At 40.4% G+C, this 20,947-nt stretch overlaps 1 protein-coding gene across 3 annotated transcripts in view; it reads left to right on the plus strand.

Annotated features, from left to right (window-relative positions):
• The window catches only part of MBOAT2 (membrane bound glycerophospholipid O-acyltransferase 2), a 94,727-nt gene extending 74,671 nt beyond the window's left edge, over nucleotides 1-20,056 (plus strand). For all 3 annotated transcript variants that reach the window (XM_087702783.1, XM_087702785.1, XM_087702784.1), the window contains 6 exons: nucleotides 7,525-7,717; nucleotides 9,498-9,601; nucleotides 12,727-12,791; nucleotides 15,230-15,362; nucleotides 17,314-17,465; nucleotides 18,483-20,056. In XM_087702783.1, coding sequence (XP_087558909.1) covers nucleotides 7,525-7,717; nucleotides 9,498-9,601; nucleotides 12,727-12,791; nucleotides 15,230-15,362; nucleotides 17,314-17,465; nucleotides 18,483-18,708 — 873 coding nt within the window. In that variant the 3' untranslated portion in view covers nucleotides 18,709-20,056. The remainder of the gene's footprint in view (nucleotides 1-7,524; nucleotides 7,718-9,497; nucleotides 9,602-12,726; nucleotides 12,792-15,229; nucleotides 15,363-17,313; nucleotides 17,466-18,482) is intronic.
• Nucleotides 20,057-20,947: the final 891 nt, after the last annotated feature.

Here is a 20,947-nt window from a genome sequence, read left to right on the forward strand (position 1 = left end):
GAAACACTGTCTTAAAACCTATATAATCTTGTAATTCCAGGACTTGTGTCCAAAACATTAAGTTTACCACGTGACAAGTTTTTTTTTTTAAAAAAAGTCTTCTGTTGCAAGCCCTTATAATGCTAAATCCAACCCAGTCTCTGCCATTTTAAGAAGCTTTATTTTAACAATTACTTATTACATTCAAAGAATTTTTCTGATAAAACATTGAGAATTTTTAAATGCTTTTTTTTTTTTTTACTTGCAATTTCTCTCCCATTTGGTTGATCCTGATTTGGGGCAATAAAAATATCTTTCCTTCATTCCTTGGGAAAGTTTGCATCTTTCCCAACAGAGAGAGGATTTAAACAATAACAACAACAAGAATAATTTCCATATTGATGTAATTAATGCATCGCATAGACTTTGAGTCACAAAATGTCACTATATTCTGCTGTTGCACCACAGACTATCCACGGCCTTAAGATTCTACTTTCACCTTTCCTGCATTCAATATTCAGACAAATTGGTTGTCTTCTTTCTTACGTATATTAAAAGTAAAGATGATGGTATGTCAGTTTTACTTTTTGGCAAATACCAGTTTCACAGACGCCAAAAAAGTGGGATTTTAGAACATCATTCTCAGTTCCGACTTCACATATTAAAATTGTTCTTACTTCATAATATAAACAAACAATGATAAATTAGTGATGTTTATGACCTCCCTATAAAGACTTATGAGAAAATGCTGATGAATAAATAAACACATCTATCAGTGAGGGTATATAAAAAATAACACTACTTTAAAATGTGGTTTAATTACTCAGGACAGGTATGTTTTTTTCCCCCCCCATTGTATTGCTTATTTGCTTAACATATTTTGTGGTTTATGCTGCCTTTCTGACATCAAACAAAACTGTGCGTGCTCTTCACCCTTCACCTATTCCCAGTGGTGTTAAGAGAAACATGGCTGTCTTTCATAGCGCATTTATGTGCTTTGGGGGAAACCCTTTGAATGATGTGGCTCTTGACTTTCTGCATTCTCCTTTCGCAACGTGCAGTTTTATATGGTTATATAAAAATCTCACTTCTGCTTCGTGTTGCTAAAATGCTTGTGTAAAATAGGGTGGGGTATTTTAGATTAAGTTTAAATTTCTTGCACCGTGAGGATCAGCAAATCAGGGAAGCTCTAGTTGAAAGAACGGCGAACTGCCTAATCTAATAAGCTTCCCCTTTTTTTTGGTTTGAATCTCATTTCTGTAACATAAAAATTAATGAATGCCCCTTTTCCTTTTGTTAGGTGCATGATTCAAGTTTAAAATAATATTGTCTATTTGCTCATTTGCATGTTAACTGAACACTAGGCAACCTTTTAAAGTGACTTATTTCGTATCTCACTCCTATTATACCTTTTTACAAGCTATCATTTGTTGGTGCTCAAAGTTGGTGTCAACTGTCTGAAATTGTTGTCTATCTTCGTAAGTTTCTTTTTCTTACAGCTTTCAGCTACTCTTATATTCCCATGTTCCTATGGAACAAAATCCCCTTTGCTTCTGGCTTCATATAAATATTTTCGGCTCTTGATTCCTTGCAGTTTAATCATCAGTATTTAATGAATCCAAGCATCATGAACTTTATTATTACACTTGGAAGATTTTACTGAACTAATGACATTTTCTCGCTTCACCGACAAAACCACGCCCGAATAAACCGCGCCTGAATAAACCGCGTCGCTGACGTCATCAACAGGGCGACAACAGTGCGGAGACAGAAGCACGCTGTAAACCCTAAACTTTAAAAATTAACCCCTAAACCTAAACCTAACCCTAAACCTAACCCTAACCCTAAACCTAAACCTAACCCTAAACCTAACCCTTAACCTAACCCTAAACCTAACCCTTAACCTAACCCTAAACCTAACCCTTAACCTAAACCTAAACCTAACCCTTAACCTAACCCTAAACCTAACCCTTAACCTAACCCTAACCCTAACCCTGACCCTTAACCTAATCCTTAACCTAATCCTAATCCTAAACCTTAACCTAACCCTTAACCTAACCCTAAACCTAACCCTAACCCTTAACCTAATCCTAACCCTAACCCTAAACCTAACCCTTAACCTAACCCTAACCCTAATCCTAACCCTTAACCTAACCCTTAACCTAACCCTAAACCTAACCCTTACCTTAAGTTGAATCGGCTTGCTTTCAAAGCGCTATTTAAAGCGCCCTTCTTTCTCCGCACTGGCTGTTGTCGCCCTGTTGATGACGTCAGCAACGCGGTTTAGTCGGGCGTGCTTTAGTCGAGCGCGGTTTTGACGGGTCACACATTTTCTCAGGAGGCAACCAACCATTGAAATGGTTTAATTAAAACATTATTTAATTAATTCCGTCATTAAGAGCCAGAGTGAAAGTCCAGTGGGCTTGAGGGTTAGTTACCGTATTTCAGCTGATTTCAGTGAGGTGCAGAATTGAGGCATCAGATGTAAGCAGTTCACTTAACTAATTTCTAAAAGAAGAAATGATGTAGAGCAGATACCACATGGTTAAAAAAGACTTTCCCCAACTTGCTGCCCGCCAGATCTATTGAACTTACAGCCCCTACAATCCTAGAGCTCTCTTTTCGGTTCCACCACAAAATCGCGGAGGACAAAATCGCGCTCGACGAAAGCGCGCATTTGACGTCATCACAGCGCGACGAAAACATCGCGCTGTGATCGAAAAATGTAAAAATAAAGCTAAAACCTTACCCTAACCCCCCCAAACCTAACCCTAAACCTAACTCTAAACCTAACTCTTAACCTAACCCTAAATCTAACCCTAAACCTAACCGTTAATGTAACGCTAAACCTAACGCTAACCCTTAACCTAACGCTAAACTTAACGCTAACGCTCTAAACCTAACCCTAACCCTTAACCTAACCCTAACCCTTACCTTTATGTGAATCGGCTTGCTTTAATTTTAATTTTATTTCAATTTTTAATTTTTTTCATCGTGCTGTGATGACGTCACATGCGCGCTTTCGTCGAGCGTAATTTTGTCCTCCGCGCTTTTGACGGGTCACGCTCTTTTCTGGAGCAGAATATAAATTCAATGAATGAAAAGATACATGGATATCAGTTCTGAGTTTCCCGTGGGAACGGCAGCTAAGAGTTACCAAAGTGAGCTATTTTCCCATCAATAAGTAGAATTTTTCTATGAACAATTGTTCGTAAATGGAAACATTTTATCATTTATGAGGTTGCTCTTCTAAATTATCTCCTCCAGGAAGCAAATGTCTTTTTAGAGCAGGCAGGTGTATTTTTTTTAAAATCTATGTTATGCTACAGCATACTAAATATAATGATACATTTTCTATAATAATTTAAAATTTCTTAACAAATTGATTAGCATAGTGATTCAACAACGTGATCTGCAAAACTATTTTTTGTGAGATTTATATAGATGGGCGTGTGTTTATCTTACTGTACTGCTATAGTTATTATTTGTAGCTGTTCGCTGATCCAATATTTTAGTTGAGCAAAAGTTAGTGGATCCATTAACCTCGTATAGAGGCAAAAACTTCTTGAAGTGGATTTAGAATTTGAGGGGGGCGGACTGATGTTATGCCAACAGAAATTACAGTGGAGGAATTACAGAAAAATGGCATTGCTTTGTTAAACACATCGAAACAACCATTGACAAAATATACATTCTATACAACGTTCTGATGAAACTTATCTTCTACATGAACCTTGCTTCATTTTAACATTGTATCCCATTGTGGAATTACCTAAAATGTGCTTGCATTTCGTTACCATGAGTTACTGTTTCATAAATTAAAGCTCACAATCCTGACTTCTCATAAATTAACTCATAAAAGTATCTTCTGAGATCAATTATTAATCTTGAATCATCTCTCTGATAAAAAATTTAACTACCCTATTTTTCGGACTATAAGATGCTCTGGACTATAAGATGCACCTAGCTTTTGGGGAGGAAAACAAGAAAAAAAAATCTGTCTCTGCCTCCCAGCAATTTGCCTCCTTGCAGCAAACAGCCAACAGCCTGGTCAGCTTCAGCACAGCCTGATTTAGCACGAGCAGCTGATTGGCAGCTGGATCTGCCTCCCTGAATATTGCCGATCACCTGCTCCAGGCTGTGGGGATCGTCACCACCCATCACTGCCATTGCCACCCATCGCTGTCGCCACTTATCACCGCCTCTGGGTGGCCCATTTTCGGCCTCCACATGTCCTGTTTTCAGCCCATTCCAGGGTTCCCTGCAGCCACTGCCGCCTATCCCTGCCGCTTGGGATGGGCTGAAAATGGGATGCGCGGAGGTTGAAAATGGGGCATGCGGACACTGAAAATGGGATGTGCAGAGGCTGAAAATAGAGTGCGCGGAGGCTTGATCAGGTGGTGGCAGTGGTAGGTGGTGGCGGTGATGGACGGCGGTGATCCCCACAGCCTGGTACAGCTGATTGGCGGTTTTCCAGGAGGCAGATCCAACTGCCAATCAGCTGCTTATGGTAAATCAGGCTGTGCTGAAGTTGACCAGGATGTTTGTTGTTTGCTGCAAGGAGGCAAATTTCTGGGAGGCAGAGGCCAAAGGGTGGGGGCAGGTGGGTGGGGCTCCGGCAACATTCGGCAATTGAGATTTATTTTTGACAAGACATGCATAAATTTGAATCATGTTGTTTGCACAGGACAAAGAGATAAAAATCATACACAATAATTCACCAAATCACAACCTACAAAGGTATGCAGAAATATCAACAATAGCAAAATGAATTAGTGTAGCAAGAGTAAAAAAAAAAAATAACAACAAAGAACCAGGGTCAAGATGCTAATAAAAGTCCAGAAAGCTACACATCGCCTGCATTTTGGAGTAAAAGTTCTAGCTTTAGCATACTTACATTCAGTTGTAAGAAACATTTTTTAAAATCACTACTATATTTACCAAGTTGCACATCCATGTAGATTGATGTACTGTATAGGCCATTCTTGTTTTTTAAATTTTATTCTGTGGTTATATGGATAGAATGCTAATTTATGGTCATATAATTCCAAATTACATGTGTTAAGCAATTATCTATTGCTTATATTAAGCGGGCTATAAAATATTTTCATATCACATGGGTAGCTCAGAACTTTTTTTATATGTACAAAATAAAAGAGCCGAGGTGGCGCAGTGGTTAGGGTGCAGTACTGCAGGCCACTTCAGCTGACTGTTATCTGCAGTTCAGCGGTTCTAATCTCACCGGCTCAAGGTTGGTTCAGCCTTCCATCCTTCCGAGGTGGGTGAAATGAGGACCCGGATTGTTGTTGGGGGCGATATGCTGACTCTGTAAACCGCTTAGAGAGGGCTGAAAGCCCTATGAAGCGGTATATAAGTCTAACTGCTATTGCTATTGCTATTGCTAAAATAGTCTTGTAAAAGCTTGAAGAATATAATCTCTGGTTGCGTGTCACATAGCTGTTTCTTTTATGATATGATTAAGGAATATGCAAAACTAAACAGCTCAATAGCAGATGCCCCATTCCCTAATAGGTGAGTTCTATGCATCCCTAATATGTACAAGAAATCCAAAATGGCCTTTAAAAACAGACTCCTACGTTAAGACTAAAATAATAGTAACAACAACAACAACAACAACAACAACAATAATAATAATACTCAGCTGCTGTAAAAAAATCGCACAGACTGATTATAAATTGCGGCACAATTCAGTAGCGCAAATGATCCATTGGAATTTGTGCAAAAATTTTAATATTAAAACAGCAACAAACTGGTGGGAACATCAGCCTGAAAAAGTCACCGAAAATCAGATGGTCAAGATCTTGTGGGATTTCCGTATACAAACGGACAAAATACTGGCGCATAATACACCAGACATCACACTGGTTGAGAAAAATAAGGTTACAATCATAGATATTGCAATACCAGGTGATAGCAGGGTCGCCGAGAAGGAACATGAAAAAATCGCAAAATACCAGGACTTAAAAATCGAAATTCAACGACTATGGCACAAACCAGCAGTGGTAATTCCAGTGGTGATTGGCACACTGGGTGCTATTCCAAAAGCACTGGAATTACATTTAAAACAGTTAAAAATTGACAAAATCACCATCGGTCAAATGCAAAAAGCCGCACTGCTTGGATCTGCACGCATATTACGAAAATACGTTACGACGTCCTAGGCCCCTGGGTGGGGCCCGACTAGTAACCAATGCCAAATCCGGCGAAACAACTGGCCGCTGTGATACAATTGTATAACAATAATAATAATGATGGTGATGCCGCCGCCAAATGCAGACTTTGCAAAGAAGCTGATGAAACTGTTGATCACATACTCAGTTGCTGTAAAAAAATCGCGCAGACTGATTATAAATTGCGGCACAATTCAGTAGCATAAATGATCCATTGGAATTTGTGCAAAAATTATAATATTAAAACAGCAACAAACTGGTGGGAACATCAGCCTGAAAAAGTCACCGAAAATCAGATGGTCAAGATCTTGTGGGATTTCCGTATACAAACCGACAAAATACTGGCACATAATACACCAGACATCACACTGGTTGAGAAAAATAAGGTCACAATCATAGACATCGCAATACCAGGTGATAGCAGGGTCGCCGAGAAGGAACATGAAAAAAATCGCAAGATACCAGGACTTAAAAATCGAAATTCAACGACTATGGCACAAACCAGCAGTGGTAATTCCAGTGGTAATTGGCACACTGGGTGCTATTCCAAAAGCACTGGAATTACATTTAAAACAGTTAAAAATTGACAAAATCACCATCAGTCAAATGCAAAAAGCCGCACTGCTTGGATCTGCACGCATATTACGAAAATACGTTAGGACGTCCGAGGCCCCTGGGTGGGGCCCGACTAGTAACCAATGCCAAATCCGGCGAAACAACTGGCCGCTGTGATACAATTGTGTAATAATAATAATAATAACCCAACCAAACAACTCTTCCATTAATCATGTTAGTTAGGATGTTAGAAATTATATTTATTTCCAATTTTTTGGGGTAGCCAGGTTTTTAGATATATGCTTATCTAGAAGAGAGCTAAGGAAGCTACATTATTTCTATCGGCATCCAGAGTTGAGTGCCATGTTTTTAGAAGCATCAGGCCTTGGATTCCTCACTTTCTCCTGTTCTCTTTCTTTCGACACTCTTGCAAGTCAGTAGATGTTCTATTCTTTTCAGCCAGGTAATCCACCCTCCCTGTCTTGATTTGGTATTGGAGAGTGGCAGGGTTGAAAGCAGAGGTGGGGGAACGATGGCCCTTTTATGACTAGTGGACTTCAACTCCCAGAAATCCTGAGCCAACATGGTAGAACATGGCCGGCTCAAGAAGTCTCCAAGTTGAAGTCCACAAGTCAAAAAAAAAAGGGGGGGGCATCGTTCCCCATCTCTGAAAGTCTTACTTGATTTTAATCACGCAAGAGCAATCTGCTTTATATATTAAATCAGTCATAAATAATTCAATTTAAAAAGGTTTCTGTATAAAAGATGCTCACCATGTCTTATATCTTGCATGTTTCAGATAGCTGTGGCGCAGAAACTTGTAGTGTGTGGACTATCCTTATTATTTCATATGACTGTTAGCAAAACTTTCCCTGTAGAATACAACATTGATGACCAATTCAGAGCAACAGCATCTTTTCCTACAAAGATTATCTACCTATACCTGTCACTAATGGCTGCCAGGCCGAAGTATTATTTTGCATGGACTTTGGGTAAGAGGTTTTTTTTGGGGGGGGGGAAGGGGGGGGACAGTGTTCCTTTTACAAGTTTTATAACAGATTGCTGAAAGAATATGTTTAATAGAGTGCCCTCTTGTGGGCCAAGGAAGAACTATGTTCAAATGAATTCTTTTAGAAGCACTAGTTTTTTAAAGGCGAATAAATTGTTTTTATTCAGTATTTTGAGCTCAGATTTAAACTTAAAAAGTATGATTTGTGATAGTGTGGCAGCTAAGGAGAATGTCTTAGGAAAGATTGCTCATGATACGCAAATATCTATCATTCTTTAGTTCAGTTCAGTTCAGTTCAGTTTATTACATTTATATGCCGCCCTTTTCCCCCGAAGGGGACTCAGGGCGGCTCACAACTCAAACCAGGGAAGGGGGATACAGACAAAAAGAAATTTAAAAACAAAGCATCACAATGCATAATTTAAAAACATACAACAGTCATACCATTCGAGATGGGGGCAACAGCTCTTTAGCCCCAGGCCTGTCGGAACAGCCAGGTTTTAAGGGCCTTGCGGAAGGCCTGGAGGGTGGTGAGGGTCCTGATCTCCACGGGGAGTTCGTTCCAGAGGGTTGAAGCAGCCACCGAGAAGGCTCTCCTCCGAGTAGTCGCCAGTCGACACTGGCCGGCGGATGGAATTCGGAGGAGGCCTAGTCTGTGGGATCTGATCGGTCTAGTGGAGGTAATTGGCAGCAGGCGGTCTCTCAAGTACCCAGGTCCAATACCATGAAGGGCTTTATAAGTGACGACTAGCGCCTTGAAGCGTATCCGGAGACCAATAGGCAGCCAGTGCAGCTCGCGGAGGATAGGTGTTACGTGGGTGAACCGAGGTGCACCCACGATCGCTCGCGCAGTTGCATTCTGGACAAGCTGAAGTCTCCGGATGCTCTTCAAGGGCTGCCCCATGTAGAGCACGTTGCTTGGGAGCCTTTGATGGAAATGATGGTTTCCATCTTAATCTAGGTATAACAAAATTATTAACTGTTAATGAAATATAAAAAGTTGTATTTATTTAGTTTATTTGTTTAGCTTAAATGAACACTTACGCCAAATTGTTTTGATCATCTTAATTTATATGTCCTTAAATAGACTGCAGGAAATTATTTACATGTGACTTTGAAATCCATTTTTAAAATTTAAATCCAGTTTGTGGAATGGCAAATGAGTCAGAGGCTATAATGGATCATACTTAATTTCAACACTGGTACTAATAATGATCCTCCTGTTTTTCTCAATCTGTATTTTAATTTGATACAAAAACATAAAAATAAACAAACTGCACTATTCTACTATTGGATAAACATTGGTGATTATCTATTTAAAAAATTAAAAGGGTATTTTCTCCTTTTAAAAATCCAGTGGTCATGTGAAATTACATGATTTAACACCTTCAATTATCGTAACTTCCAAGAAAAGAATTCCTTGAATAGTTTCACAATTTATTTTTACTATGAAACATTGCCAACATCCAGACTGTACTGAGAAGCCTATAAAATATGCAAGTGTGGATCCGAATCTGGCTTCAGATTTAGAAAAGAAACATTTATATTGTTTTAAGACATTCAATTTGAAATGTACTTTTTCATAATTTGTGTTATATATTATAGAAATAGGTAGAAATTGAGTTTTGCTAGTCTTTGGTGTTTGGTAATAAGCTTTAACCGTAGGTGCAAAATACACTTTTAAAAAAGTTCTTTGTGAAAAGCAATGCTAACATTTATAATATTTTTATACCGTTCTACAATTCCTTTACTTTTCCTTGCAGCAGAGGCCATTAATAATGCAGCTGGATTTGGCTTTAGAGGTTACGATAAAAACGGAGTCCCACACTGGGATCTGATTTCAAATCTACGAATTCTGCATATAGAGGTTAGTTGAAAGCTTTCCAAATTTTCCACTTCGTTGCAGTGTGTTATCCTGACGAATTGAGCTTAATAGGAGTAAGAATTTCATCATCCTTATTGCAATGATGTACAGGTAGTCCTTGACTTACAACAGTTCACTTAGTGAATGTTTAAATTACAATAGCACTGAAAAAGTGACGTGACCGTTTGTCACAGTTACAACCCCATTGTAGTATCCCCATGCGCATGTGGACAAAACTCAGATGCTTGCCAACTGACTCATATCTATGACGGTTACAGTGTCCTTTGGGGGGGGGTCATGTGATCGTTTTTTGCGACCTTCTGACAAGCAAAGTCAATGGGGAAGCCAGATTCATTTAACAACCATGTTAGTAACTTAACAAGTGCAATGATTCACTTAACAACTGTGGCAAGAAAATGGGTCAAAATTCAATTGACAATTGTCTCACTTAATTTTTTAAATTATGATCCTAAGTCAATGACTACCTGTATTATTTCCACTCCCATATGGGGGTCTTAATAGGTCTCTTAATATAGGTGCTAGAAAATAAAGGCAGAAGGATCTTATTGTATTAAAGTTGTGCTACTGGTTTCTCATAAGCATCTGGACACTGTTAAAATAGAGATAGATAGGCGTTTGGTTTGAGCCAATTCAGCTCTTTTATATTCTTTTACATTTACCTTTTAAGCTCAACTGTGATCATAAGTCAAGGATTACCTGTATTTTAAAAAAAAGACCAGGAGGTCATTATACCTCCTTATCATCCTTCCTTCCCTTCCCTCCCTCCCTCCTTTCCCTCCTTCCCTCCCTCCCTTCTTCCTTCCCTCCCTCCCTTCTCCTTCCCTCCCTCCTTCCCTCCCTACCTCCTTCCCTCTCTCCCTCCTTCCTTCCTTCCCTCCCTTCCTCCTTCCTCCCTCCCTCCTTCCCTCCCTCCCCCCTCCTTCCTTTCCTCCCTCCCTCCCCCTCCTTCCTTCCCTCCCTCCTTCCTTCCTTCCCTCCCTCCTTCCTTCCCTCCCTCCCTCCCTCCTTCCTTCCCTCTCTTCCTCCTTCCATCCCTCCCTCCTTCCTTCCCTCCCTCCCTCCTTCATTCCCTCCCTCCCCCTCCTTCCTTCCCTCCCTCCCCCTCTTTCCTTCCCTCCCTCCTTCCTTCCCTCCCTCCCTCCTTCCTTCCCTCCCTCCCTCCTTCATTCCCTCCCTCCCCCTCCTTCTTTCCCTCCCTCCCCCTCTTTCCTTCCCTCCCTCCTTCCTTCCCTCCCTCCCTCCTTCCTTCCCTCCCTTCTTCCCTCCCTCCCTCCTTCCTTCCCTCACTCCCTCCCTCCTTCCTTTCCTCCTTCCCTCCCTCCCTTCCCTCCTTCCCTCCTTCCCTCCCTCCTTCCTTCCCTCCTTCCTTCCTTCCCTCCCTCCCTCCTTCCTTCCTTCCTTCCCTCCCTCCCTCCTTCCCTCCCTCCCTCCTTCCTTCCCTCCCTCCCTCCCTCCTTCCCTTCCCTTCCCTCCCTCCTTCCTTCCTTCCCTCCCTCCTTCCCTCCCTCCCTCCTTCCCTCCCTCCCTCTTTCCTTCCTTCCTTCCTTCCTTCCTTCCTTCCTTCCTTCCTTCCTTCCTTCCTCCCTCCTTCCCTCCTTCCTTCCCTCCCTCCCTTAAGTACTACCCGTTCTCCTCACAGAGGGACTCTGGGTGGTGTACAAATAGTAATAAATAATACAAGTAATACTTCTTATTTTTCTACTCCAGTAGAGGAAGTTGACTTTTCTTCTTTTTCTTTTATCTTATGAATAGAATGAGTAACATTTATATAGAGAACATCTCTGTAGGAAGGCATAGTTGCATTAACCTGTTCCAACAAAAGTTTTCTGGCACATTAAAACTGACTACATTTTGCTCAATTCTCTGTGGTTTTAAATTTCACTTGCTCAGCAAGAATATAAGCAAGCACCATATGTTTACTGAAACTAATGGAGAGAAGAAAATTCTCCCTTTAGTATGTGTGCACACTGTTAATTGTTTTTGCAGGAGACAAGAAACCCCTTCCCTATGACAAGCTGCTTCTAATCTGTTGGAGACAGATGTTATGATTAATAGAAAGACTTATCAGAAGACCTGTGTAATCAGTGTTTTCACCAGAATTACGACTTGAAAATACAAATTTGCCCTTTCCAACAACAGAACCTCATAAAAGTAAAATCGCATAGAAATCAGATTATGTACTTCAGAAGTGCACTTACAAAATAATGTGTGTTCATTTTCTTTTTCTTTTTAAAGGTTCTTGTGAAGATAGAAGTTATTTACAAACAAAAAATTTAAAAACTAAAACACCTATAGCAGTGTTTCTCAACCTTGACGACTTTAAGTCCTGTGGACTTCAACTCCCAGAATCCCCCAGCCAGCACAGCTGTGCTGGCTGGGGGATTCTGGGAGTTGAAGTCCACAGGACTTAAAGTCGTCAAGGTTGAGAAACACTGGCCTATATCCTCTTGAAAATATTTATTTGATTTATTACTCTGGTATGAAACCACTGAATCTGACCTACATAAGTACATTCACTCATTAATGGTCAAGATCGTGCCCTACCACCAGTCACCACCTTTAGCCTTTATTTATTATAATATTGTAATACTGCAATATTTCACTTTTCTACACTAGGCAAGATTTCAGACCTAACATTCTACCTCTAATTACAAACTATGTTATATAGAGTACACAACATACTATTTGAATGTTATTGGAAATAACATTGCAATACATGTTTGATTCCTAGCCTGATAGATATATAAAACGAAGCTGTGTAGATAGCTATAGAGATAACCGTCTCTACTATTATGGCATCCTCCCTGGAATGCTGGAGAGTTGTTAGAAAGAAATAACTTCAGAAAATTCTCTGCCGTAATAAATTGGAACTTGATTTAAAACGGGAAATGTCCAGTTGCTGAAATTCTTGTTACCAAGTCCTTTTCATATTAGTAAATCTTGCTAAAGAATACTCTGTAAGAATATTGTTTTAAAAAAACGATTTAAGGTGGCTGCCAAAGACCCTGAAATATTTATTTCTTAATTTAATCATTATGCTGCCTTATCTCACTGGGATACACAGTTTATGTTTGCTGAAATAATATAATCTTCTATTCATGTTGCAGTTTTCAACAAGTTTCAAGATGTTTCTTGATAACTGGAATATACAGACAGCACTTTGGCTCAAAAGGTACATAGATTGATTGGTTGATGTACACCCCATTGTAATCGAATTTACTCTCAGAAACTTATATATATTATTCTCTTGCTGATAATTCAGTATTATGAAGCTGTCCCGAAGAGTTGGAGATTATTTTGTACAATTATACACCAATAATGCTATGCACCAGGGGTGGGTTTCTCGCCCCGTTCCAACCGGTTCGGTTGGAATGAGGCCGACGGCGTCCTCGCGCACGCGTGCGGCGTCCTCACGCACGTGTGCAGTGCACACATGTGTACTAGCATCTGTGCGATGCTCCAGCTGCTCCTGGAGGATCGCGCAGGCGCTGTATGCGTCCTGCGCATGCGTGGAAGCGCAGAATTCGTCAAAACCAGGTAAGGAGCGGGCGCGGGCGTGCGGGCACGGGTGGGCCCTTCGCTGTTCCCGGAAGTTACTTACTTCCGGGTTCGGCGACCAACCAGTTCGCAGGGACTGCCGCGAACCGGTTGAAACCCACCCCTGCTATGCACACAACCAGCGCTCCTCATTTTTGGTGTGCTTTTTTTCGCCCTCCCCAGGCTCCAGAGACTTTATAGGATCCTGGGGATGGTGAAAACAGCCCCCTCTGCCCTCCCTCCCCGGAGGCCTTCCTGAGCCTTCAGGAGCTTCCCTGAAGGCTCCGGGGCGCGAAAAACCAACCCTATGGGCAAATCAGAAATTCGGAAGGGGACTTCCGGTTGGCTCATAGGGCCAGTTTTAGCCCTATGGAGCCTTCAAGGGCCTTCAGGAGGCTTCCCTGAAGGGTCTGGAGGCAAAAAACAACCCTATGAGCAAATTCCAGTTTGTCTGTAGGGCCGTTTTTCGCCCTCCAGAACCTTCAGGAGGCTTCCCTGAAGGCTCCAGAGGGCCAAAAACGATCCTACGAGCAAACCAGAAGTCACTTCCGGGTGGCTCGTAGGGCTGTTTTTCGCCCTCCAGAGCCTTCTTTTGAGGCCATTTTTTTGCAAAAACAAAAACAAAAAAACCCTATGAGCAATTGCTTGTAGGGTCGTTTTTTTGCCCTCCGGAGCCTTCAGGGAAGCCTCTGGAAGGCCCCTGAAGGTTCCGGACGATGAAAAACAGCCTTACAGACAACCTGGAAGTCACTTTCAGTTTGCTCATAGGGTTGGGTTTTTTTTTTGCAAAAAAATCATGTCAAAAGAAGGCGCGCGCCGGCCAGCTGTCAGACCACCTTGCGGGCCCTGACAAATTGCTCCGCGTGCCGCCTGTGGCACGCGTGCCATAGGTTTGCCATCACGGATCTAGGATATTTATTCATGGTGATATAGTTTACTAGCCTAACAGCTCGGGTCCTAACCAAGGACCTAGGAACTGTTAAGATAACGTCGGAGGATATAAGTAGTAGTAGTAGTAGTAGTAGTAGTAGTAGTAGTAGTAGCAGTAGTAGTTATTTGCTTTAACTGGGCAAAACAGTGCATTATAGCAGTGGTCTCCAACCTTGACAACTTTAAGACTTGTGGACTTCAATTCCCAGAGTTCCTCAGCCAGCAAAGCTGGCTGAGGAACTCTGGGAATTGAAGTCCACAGGTCTTAAAGTTGCCAAGGTTGGAGATCACTGCATTATAGAACATCCATTTCTGGGCCATCTTACAGAATGTGTCCAAAATAGGAGACGGAAGCTATGTTGCACATCTTGAACATTCCCATGCACTGGTCCTACTCCGTCCCCCCTCCCCTCTGTCTTTTCCCAGGTCTGAGCAAGACCTATTAAGCAACACCATTCCCAAGCCCCCACCTTCAAGCAGCATGTGTGCATATACCCACACATACTTTCCAAACCATGCAGTACCTTTTGCTCACATCAAATACCATTCCTGCCCCATACTTCTGCACACTCCTTTGCTGCCTGCCCCAACCCACTCCACTTCCTTTCGGCCTTGGACTTGCAAGTTTTTGATGGCCCCCACACTGACTTTCTCCCCGCAAGCTTCCCACAAGCACAGTAAATGGAGAAGGGGGCTGGAACTGGAGGGAAGGAGGAAGATTTCTGATGCTCCTTGTTAGCTTCTCACAAAGAAACGCAATGGGGAAGCTGGCAGGAAGTCATTCCACTCCCAATGCTTTTTTGCCCACCTGTAAGTCATTCTGTTTCTCTGTTTAGGTGAGCAAATATTTCTGAAAAGATGACAGACACATTGGGGCATGGATTGTCTAGTTAACTTTAAATATTTCCAATAACTTTTAATTTATGGAAAGATCACTTCTTAAAAGTGATTTTATAACCCGAATGATAACTCAGTCTGTTTTCATAATAATTTGTAAATTTGGTAAGATTGATTGTCTTGCATATTGCTTGGAAGGATTTTTCAAGGATTTTTTTTTTAAATGTTACTTCTGGCAGGCCTTGGCATTGCAAAAAATGCACTTCTTGCCTTTCAGCGTAATGCTTTATATTTTTGCACTTTCAGAGTATGTTATGAACGAGCTTCTTTCAGTCCAACAATACAAACCTTTATCTTATCAGCCATTTGGCATGGGGTATATCCTGGATATTATTTAACTTTCTTAACAGGGGTACTAATGACACTCGCAGCACGAACAGTAAGTATCCCTTATATATCAGTTAAATCAAGGGTAGTCAACCTTTTTATACCTACCGCCCACTTTTGTATCTCTGTTAGTAGTAAAATTTTCTAACCGCCCACCGGTTCCACAGTAAATGGTGACTTATAAAGTAGGGAAGTAACTTTACTTTATAAAATTTATAAAGCAGAGTTACAGCAAACCCCTCCTGCCCACCACGAAAGCTGGAACGCCCACTAGTGGGCGGTAGGGAGCAGGTTGACTACCACTGAGTTAAAGTGTAGTTGTGCTCTTTTATTGAATTAGATGTATGAATTCAAAACTTACTCAGTGTTTATTTTAAAATTTTTAGGTTAGTTCTTTATAATTGCTTTATAATAACAAGACTTTTGAAAATCATGAAATTGCTTTATGGCATTACAGATAGTCCTGGACCTATGACCATAATTAAGCCCAAAATTTCTGTTGTTTGAGATATTTGTTAAGGGAGTTTTGCCCCCATTTTATGACGTTTCTTGCTACAGTTCTTAAGTGAATCACTGCAGTTGAAAAATTAGTAATACAACTGTTAAGTGAATCTGGCTTCCCTATTACTTTACTTGTCAAAATGTTGCAAAAGTTCCTAACATGATCTTGAGACACAGCAGCGGCGGTCATAAGTATGAGTCAATTGCCAAGCATCTGGATTTTGATCATATGATCATGAGGATGCTACAAAGAAAAACAGTTCAAAAGTCACTTTTATCAATGCTGTTATAACTTTGGATTGTCCCTAAATGAACTGTTCTAAGTTGAGGACTACCTGTCTTTGATTATTTATAGGTTCAATTCATATGGCTGTCCCAGATGTAACTCTAGCAGTTAACATCAAGTTAAACAAAGATATCAAATGAACTAACCACATTTTGTGCCTAAAGCACTTCACACCTCTATCTGATTAATTCCTTAACAATGAGTTCATGGCTCAGGGCAAAACAAAAGATATTTAATGTCTTATACATAGACCAGTAAGATTGGGATTATCTGGATTTTGAAGGCTATGCTATTCCACAGGGCAGGCATAATGATAGAGAAGGAGGGACCTTTTGCAAATATGGTTAATAATAAACAGTTTCCCAACCAATTTTTTTATACTTTCAACCAAGTTTCTACTTTTCATAGGTGTTTATAGGTCTGTCTCAGTGGTGGGATTCAAATAATTTAACAACCGGTTCTCTGCCCTGATGACCATCTGGGTAGGTGGGGCTCAGTAGTCATGTGATCATGTGGGCGTGGCCAACTCAAGGTCACTCACGTTGATGGGCGCTTCGCCTTAGCTGTTACAATGTACTAAGGGTTAACCAGAGAGGCAGTTTCTATAAGCAGTTCAGATTAGGCTAGAAACAACACCAGAATGTTTCCTTTCTGCCTTCCTTACAGGATTAGCCCTGTAAAGTGGGGGAAAAGGAGATTTCTTCCAACAACCGGTTCTCCCAACTGCTTAGAAAGTTAAGAACTGGTTCTCCCGAGTAGGTGCGAACTGGCTTAATCCCACCACTGGCCTGTCTGTTTTATTTTGTTTCTGCATTATTTTATTTTTAAAAAATCCATCTACAAATGGTAACGCATACTTTAAGCATACTTGTCTAAGGAATTGTTTTTCTTAAGTATCAGTTCTCAAACCCCATATTTAAAAGGTATTGGGGTAATTTTTTTTTTGAGCTGAAAATGCAGCACAGATTTCAGAGAAGTGTAAAATCTCAAGATTAATTATGTTTTAATCCTCATATTGTACACGAAGGATCTATCAGGTCAGTTTGTATTGAAATTTACAAAAAGTGTGTCTGTCTCTCAAGTAACCAATTGAAGAAATGTCTTTTTTTTTTATTTAGCTGCCTTTAGATATAGCTTTTTCTAAGATTTATATAGATATTACCTGTTCTGTAAAAATGTTTATTTACTAATTAAACATCTCTCTCTTTAAATTTAGATTAGAAAGAACATTAGAAATTATTTTCTTGATTCTCCAGCCATTAAATTATGTTATGATATCATGACATGGATCACAACTCAAATAGCAATAAGTTACACTGTTGTGCCATTTGTACTGCTCTCCGTAAAACCCTCCTATGTATTTTACAGGTAAGATGATCCTTTATCCTTTTTTTAAAAACACCACTTTAAATGGAAAGAAAGTTATTTACATGTGCTGACAGTTGAGAAAGCAATACTGTAATCCATTTTTAAATTTCATCTGGCTAGAACGTTATGTGATGTTTGGTGCCTGGTTGAGATTTAGGAAATTAACACAGAATGTACAACACAAAGAAAATGTTTTGTTCATCATGGTAGCGGAAGACACTGGAAAAAACAGAAAAAATACTAGAGGAATATGTGCTTTCAAAAAAGTCTATAAGGAGTTTCCAGTCAGCAAATTCAGTCATCTCAGCCACATATTTTCCCACTGGTCCATTTATATATTTTAACCACACGATTGAATTGAATTGAATTTATTGCACTTATATGCCGCCCTTTTCCCCGAAGGGGACTCAGGGCGGCTCACAATCCAAGTCAGGGAAGGGGGTACAGATAAGGGATAAAAAAGACGAACAGAACAATACACAATTTAAAAGCACACAACAACCATACTATTCGAGGTGGGGGGCAAAAGCTCTTTAGCCCCAGGCCTGTCGGAACAGCCAGGTTTTAAGGGCTTTGCGGAAGGCCTGGAGGGTGGTGAGGGTTCGAATCTCCACGGGACTCCTCTGCAGCCACAGAGAAGGCTCTCCTCCGGGTAGTCGCCAGTCAGCATTGGCCAGCGGATGGAATTCGGAGGAGGCCTAATCTGTGGGATATAATCGGTCTATTGGAGGTAGATGGTGTTTCTGGCATGATGGTGTTTCTGGCATTAGAAAGTGGCCAGGCTTTCCTAGTATGGGAAAATTGACAGGGGAGGATAATAAGCTATTTATTTTCTACAATCTGAGATAGCCAAATAATCTCATATATTTACAAACACCCACCCACCCACCTACACACACACAGACACACACACACACAGCATTGTACTGCTGGTTTTCGGACAAGCAGCTAAATATAGAAGTGTTGAAACATTATCACATAATGATCAAAACCCTTTCTTTCTGTCTCTTTGCTTAGTTCCTGGTATTTCTCCCTCCACATTGCCTGCATTTTAGTGCTGATGTTTCCAATTACAAGAACTCAAAAAGGAAATAAAGAGCAAGAAAGCATCCAGCCTTCGTGGTCCAAACAGCAAGAAGGAGGAAAAGAAAAAACAATTACAGGACATAATAGTTATTCTGTGGCAAACAGCTTCAATCAAAGAAGAGACATCACATCCAGAAACACAGCAACAGAACAATGATTACAGATGCTAATAGATGCTATATTTTATATTTTCAAGACCATTTATAGCACCTTTTAAAAGGGGGTTGTATTTGTCTGAAAAGATGGTTAGAAGAGAATGCTGTATCTCTAGGGAATTCACTAGTAAGATGAAAGCAAAGCTAATTAACCACTCCCGTGCCATGTTCCTATGGATCACGCCTTACATGGAAATATTACAATTATTTCAGTGGGCACTCTGGACCAATAGCGTACGTCATCGGTGTGACCCCTATGCTGAATGTACATTGTAAATCCCTAGGCATTTGTGGGGGTGGGAAACCGTTGTGTCAATCTGGAATAACCAGAAGGGAAAAAATCTTGCATTGCCTTAAACCCTCTATCTGCTGAAAAGTAATGTTTCTAAATAGTATTTTCATGTTTAGTATAATATATTTAAAGTATGATTCAAAAGTAAGCTTTGGATTCTGAGGGACGAAACGAGAAATGGAAGCAGAAACCCCCCCCCCCACTGCCTGAAGTCAAAAGAAAAAGGAATTGCAATAAGCTATCTGGAGGGTTTTCTTAGTATATCAGGTTTTGTACAGTAGAGAACGGAAAGCATTGCTAATGCTAAATCATGGTTGGTGTCTCTGATTAAAAACAGTGGTTAAAGGAAAGCCCCCCGAAAACTTTTTTTTAAAAAAAATATATGAAAAGTCGTCCTTTCTAGAGCCAAATGTTTTAATGTAAATTTGTTTTTTAGGATGAATAAGCTTGCAGCAATCTTCACAAAATGTGCACAGAATTCCTATTAAAGCTGCAACTTTCCAATAACAATTCTCCTTCTAATCCTACAGAAATCATTTCACAGGGGGGGGGGGGGGCACTAGTAAAGATGGATCAGATATAGAATTAGTGTGAAAAAGGTGCTTAAGATGGCCACTTTATCCTATGGTTATAATTCAGTTTATATTAAACAAAAAAAGGGAAATTGTTAAATTGGTACTGCCTAGCTGAACACCATAAACTCTGTGACACCAGAATACCTGTGGTTTAGAAAAAAAAATTGAAGCGGGATGTAATATATGGGGACCATAGTGTAATATTTGATAAAACTTTCCCAACCAATTCTTTTGTTTCATAATTTTACCTTAAAAATATATTAAGGGAATTGATAAATTGTTGCTTTCTGATGCAAATTTACAATGGGTAAAGAAATGATGTGCTAAAGGGCTATAACTTTCATTTGCTTGCTTGTTATATCTGTTATATTTTTTACAGAATGGAAAATATGTTATCTTTAAAATACACAGAAAAGGGACCTAGGGTGAGAAATGAAAAGTGACATTTGGTTATTATTAAAATAAGATGATTTTTCATCCCTATTTTGTTTTAAAACCTAAATGTTATATGCCACATGTCCAAATATTTAATGAACCCAGACAGAGAGCAATAGATCCTGGCTATTGTCAGGATCCTTGGAAAGAAATGATAGACACGTTTCAGCAGAAATGTCAAGTTATCGTAAATTCGATCTTCCAATCTGTCTTTCAATGACAAATAAGAGTAGACTATATTTCTTGTTTGGGGTGTTCATTCTGTTCTGAAATCTTCCTTCTAGAGAGAACTACAGACAGATGTGTCGTGGGAGGAAACAAATAAGGCGAGTTAATAATTTCCCTAGCAAATCGAGCTTTTATTTGGAGAGTAGGTAATTGAATATTAAAAAGGGCTTTCATGTTGGTGAAAATAAACAAATTATCATTAGGAGACATAGGCTAACTGTATCTCCTGATGTAAACACAAAAAAATCTTTTAGTTTGTTGCAGAACATGGTGGGGCAACATGCAAACAGATTTACGATGGTTTAATTTGTGCCAAATTACTTCTCCCCCCCACCCCACTCAAATTCAGATATATAATGGAAGCTCCAGTTGAATATATGAAGTCTTCTTTATGCAGAAATCTGCACTGTATGACAGGGGTGGGTTGCTGCCGATTTTACTACCGGTTTGCAAACCGCGCGCAACCCGCGTGCTGCTCAATGTAAAGTGTTCTTCGCACACAGTCACTAAAAACCAAAATGGCAGCGGCCCAGCAGCGGCGAGGGAACTGGTACGGGGGCGTGGCAGGCCTGGGTCGCTGTCGATTCTGCGACCCAGGCCTAAATTCCACTATCGGTTCGAACGAACCGGGCCGAACCAGGAGCAACCGACCTCTGCTGTATGAGCATCAGGAAGAAACTACTGTGGCCACATGCAATGAAGCTGGATAAT

This window comes from Thamnophis sirtalis, unplaced genomic scaffold (genome assembly GCF_051295495.1).
Source record: "Thamnophis sirtalis isolate CommonGarterSnake01/CBP01778 unplaced genomic scaffold, rThaSir2_p1.2 scaffold_16, whole genome shotgun sequence".
Classification (NCBI taxonomy): domain Eukaryota; kingdom Metazoa; phylum Chordata; class Lepidosauria; order Squamata; family Natricidae; genus Thamnophis; species Thamnophis sirtalis.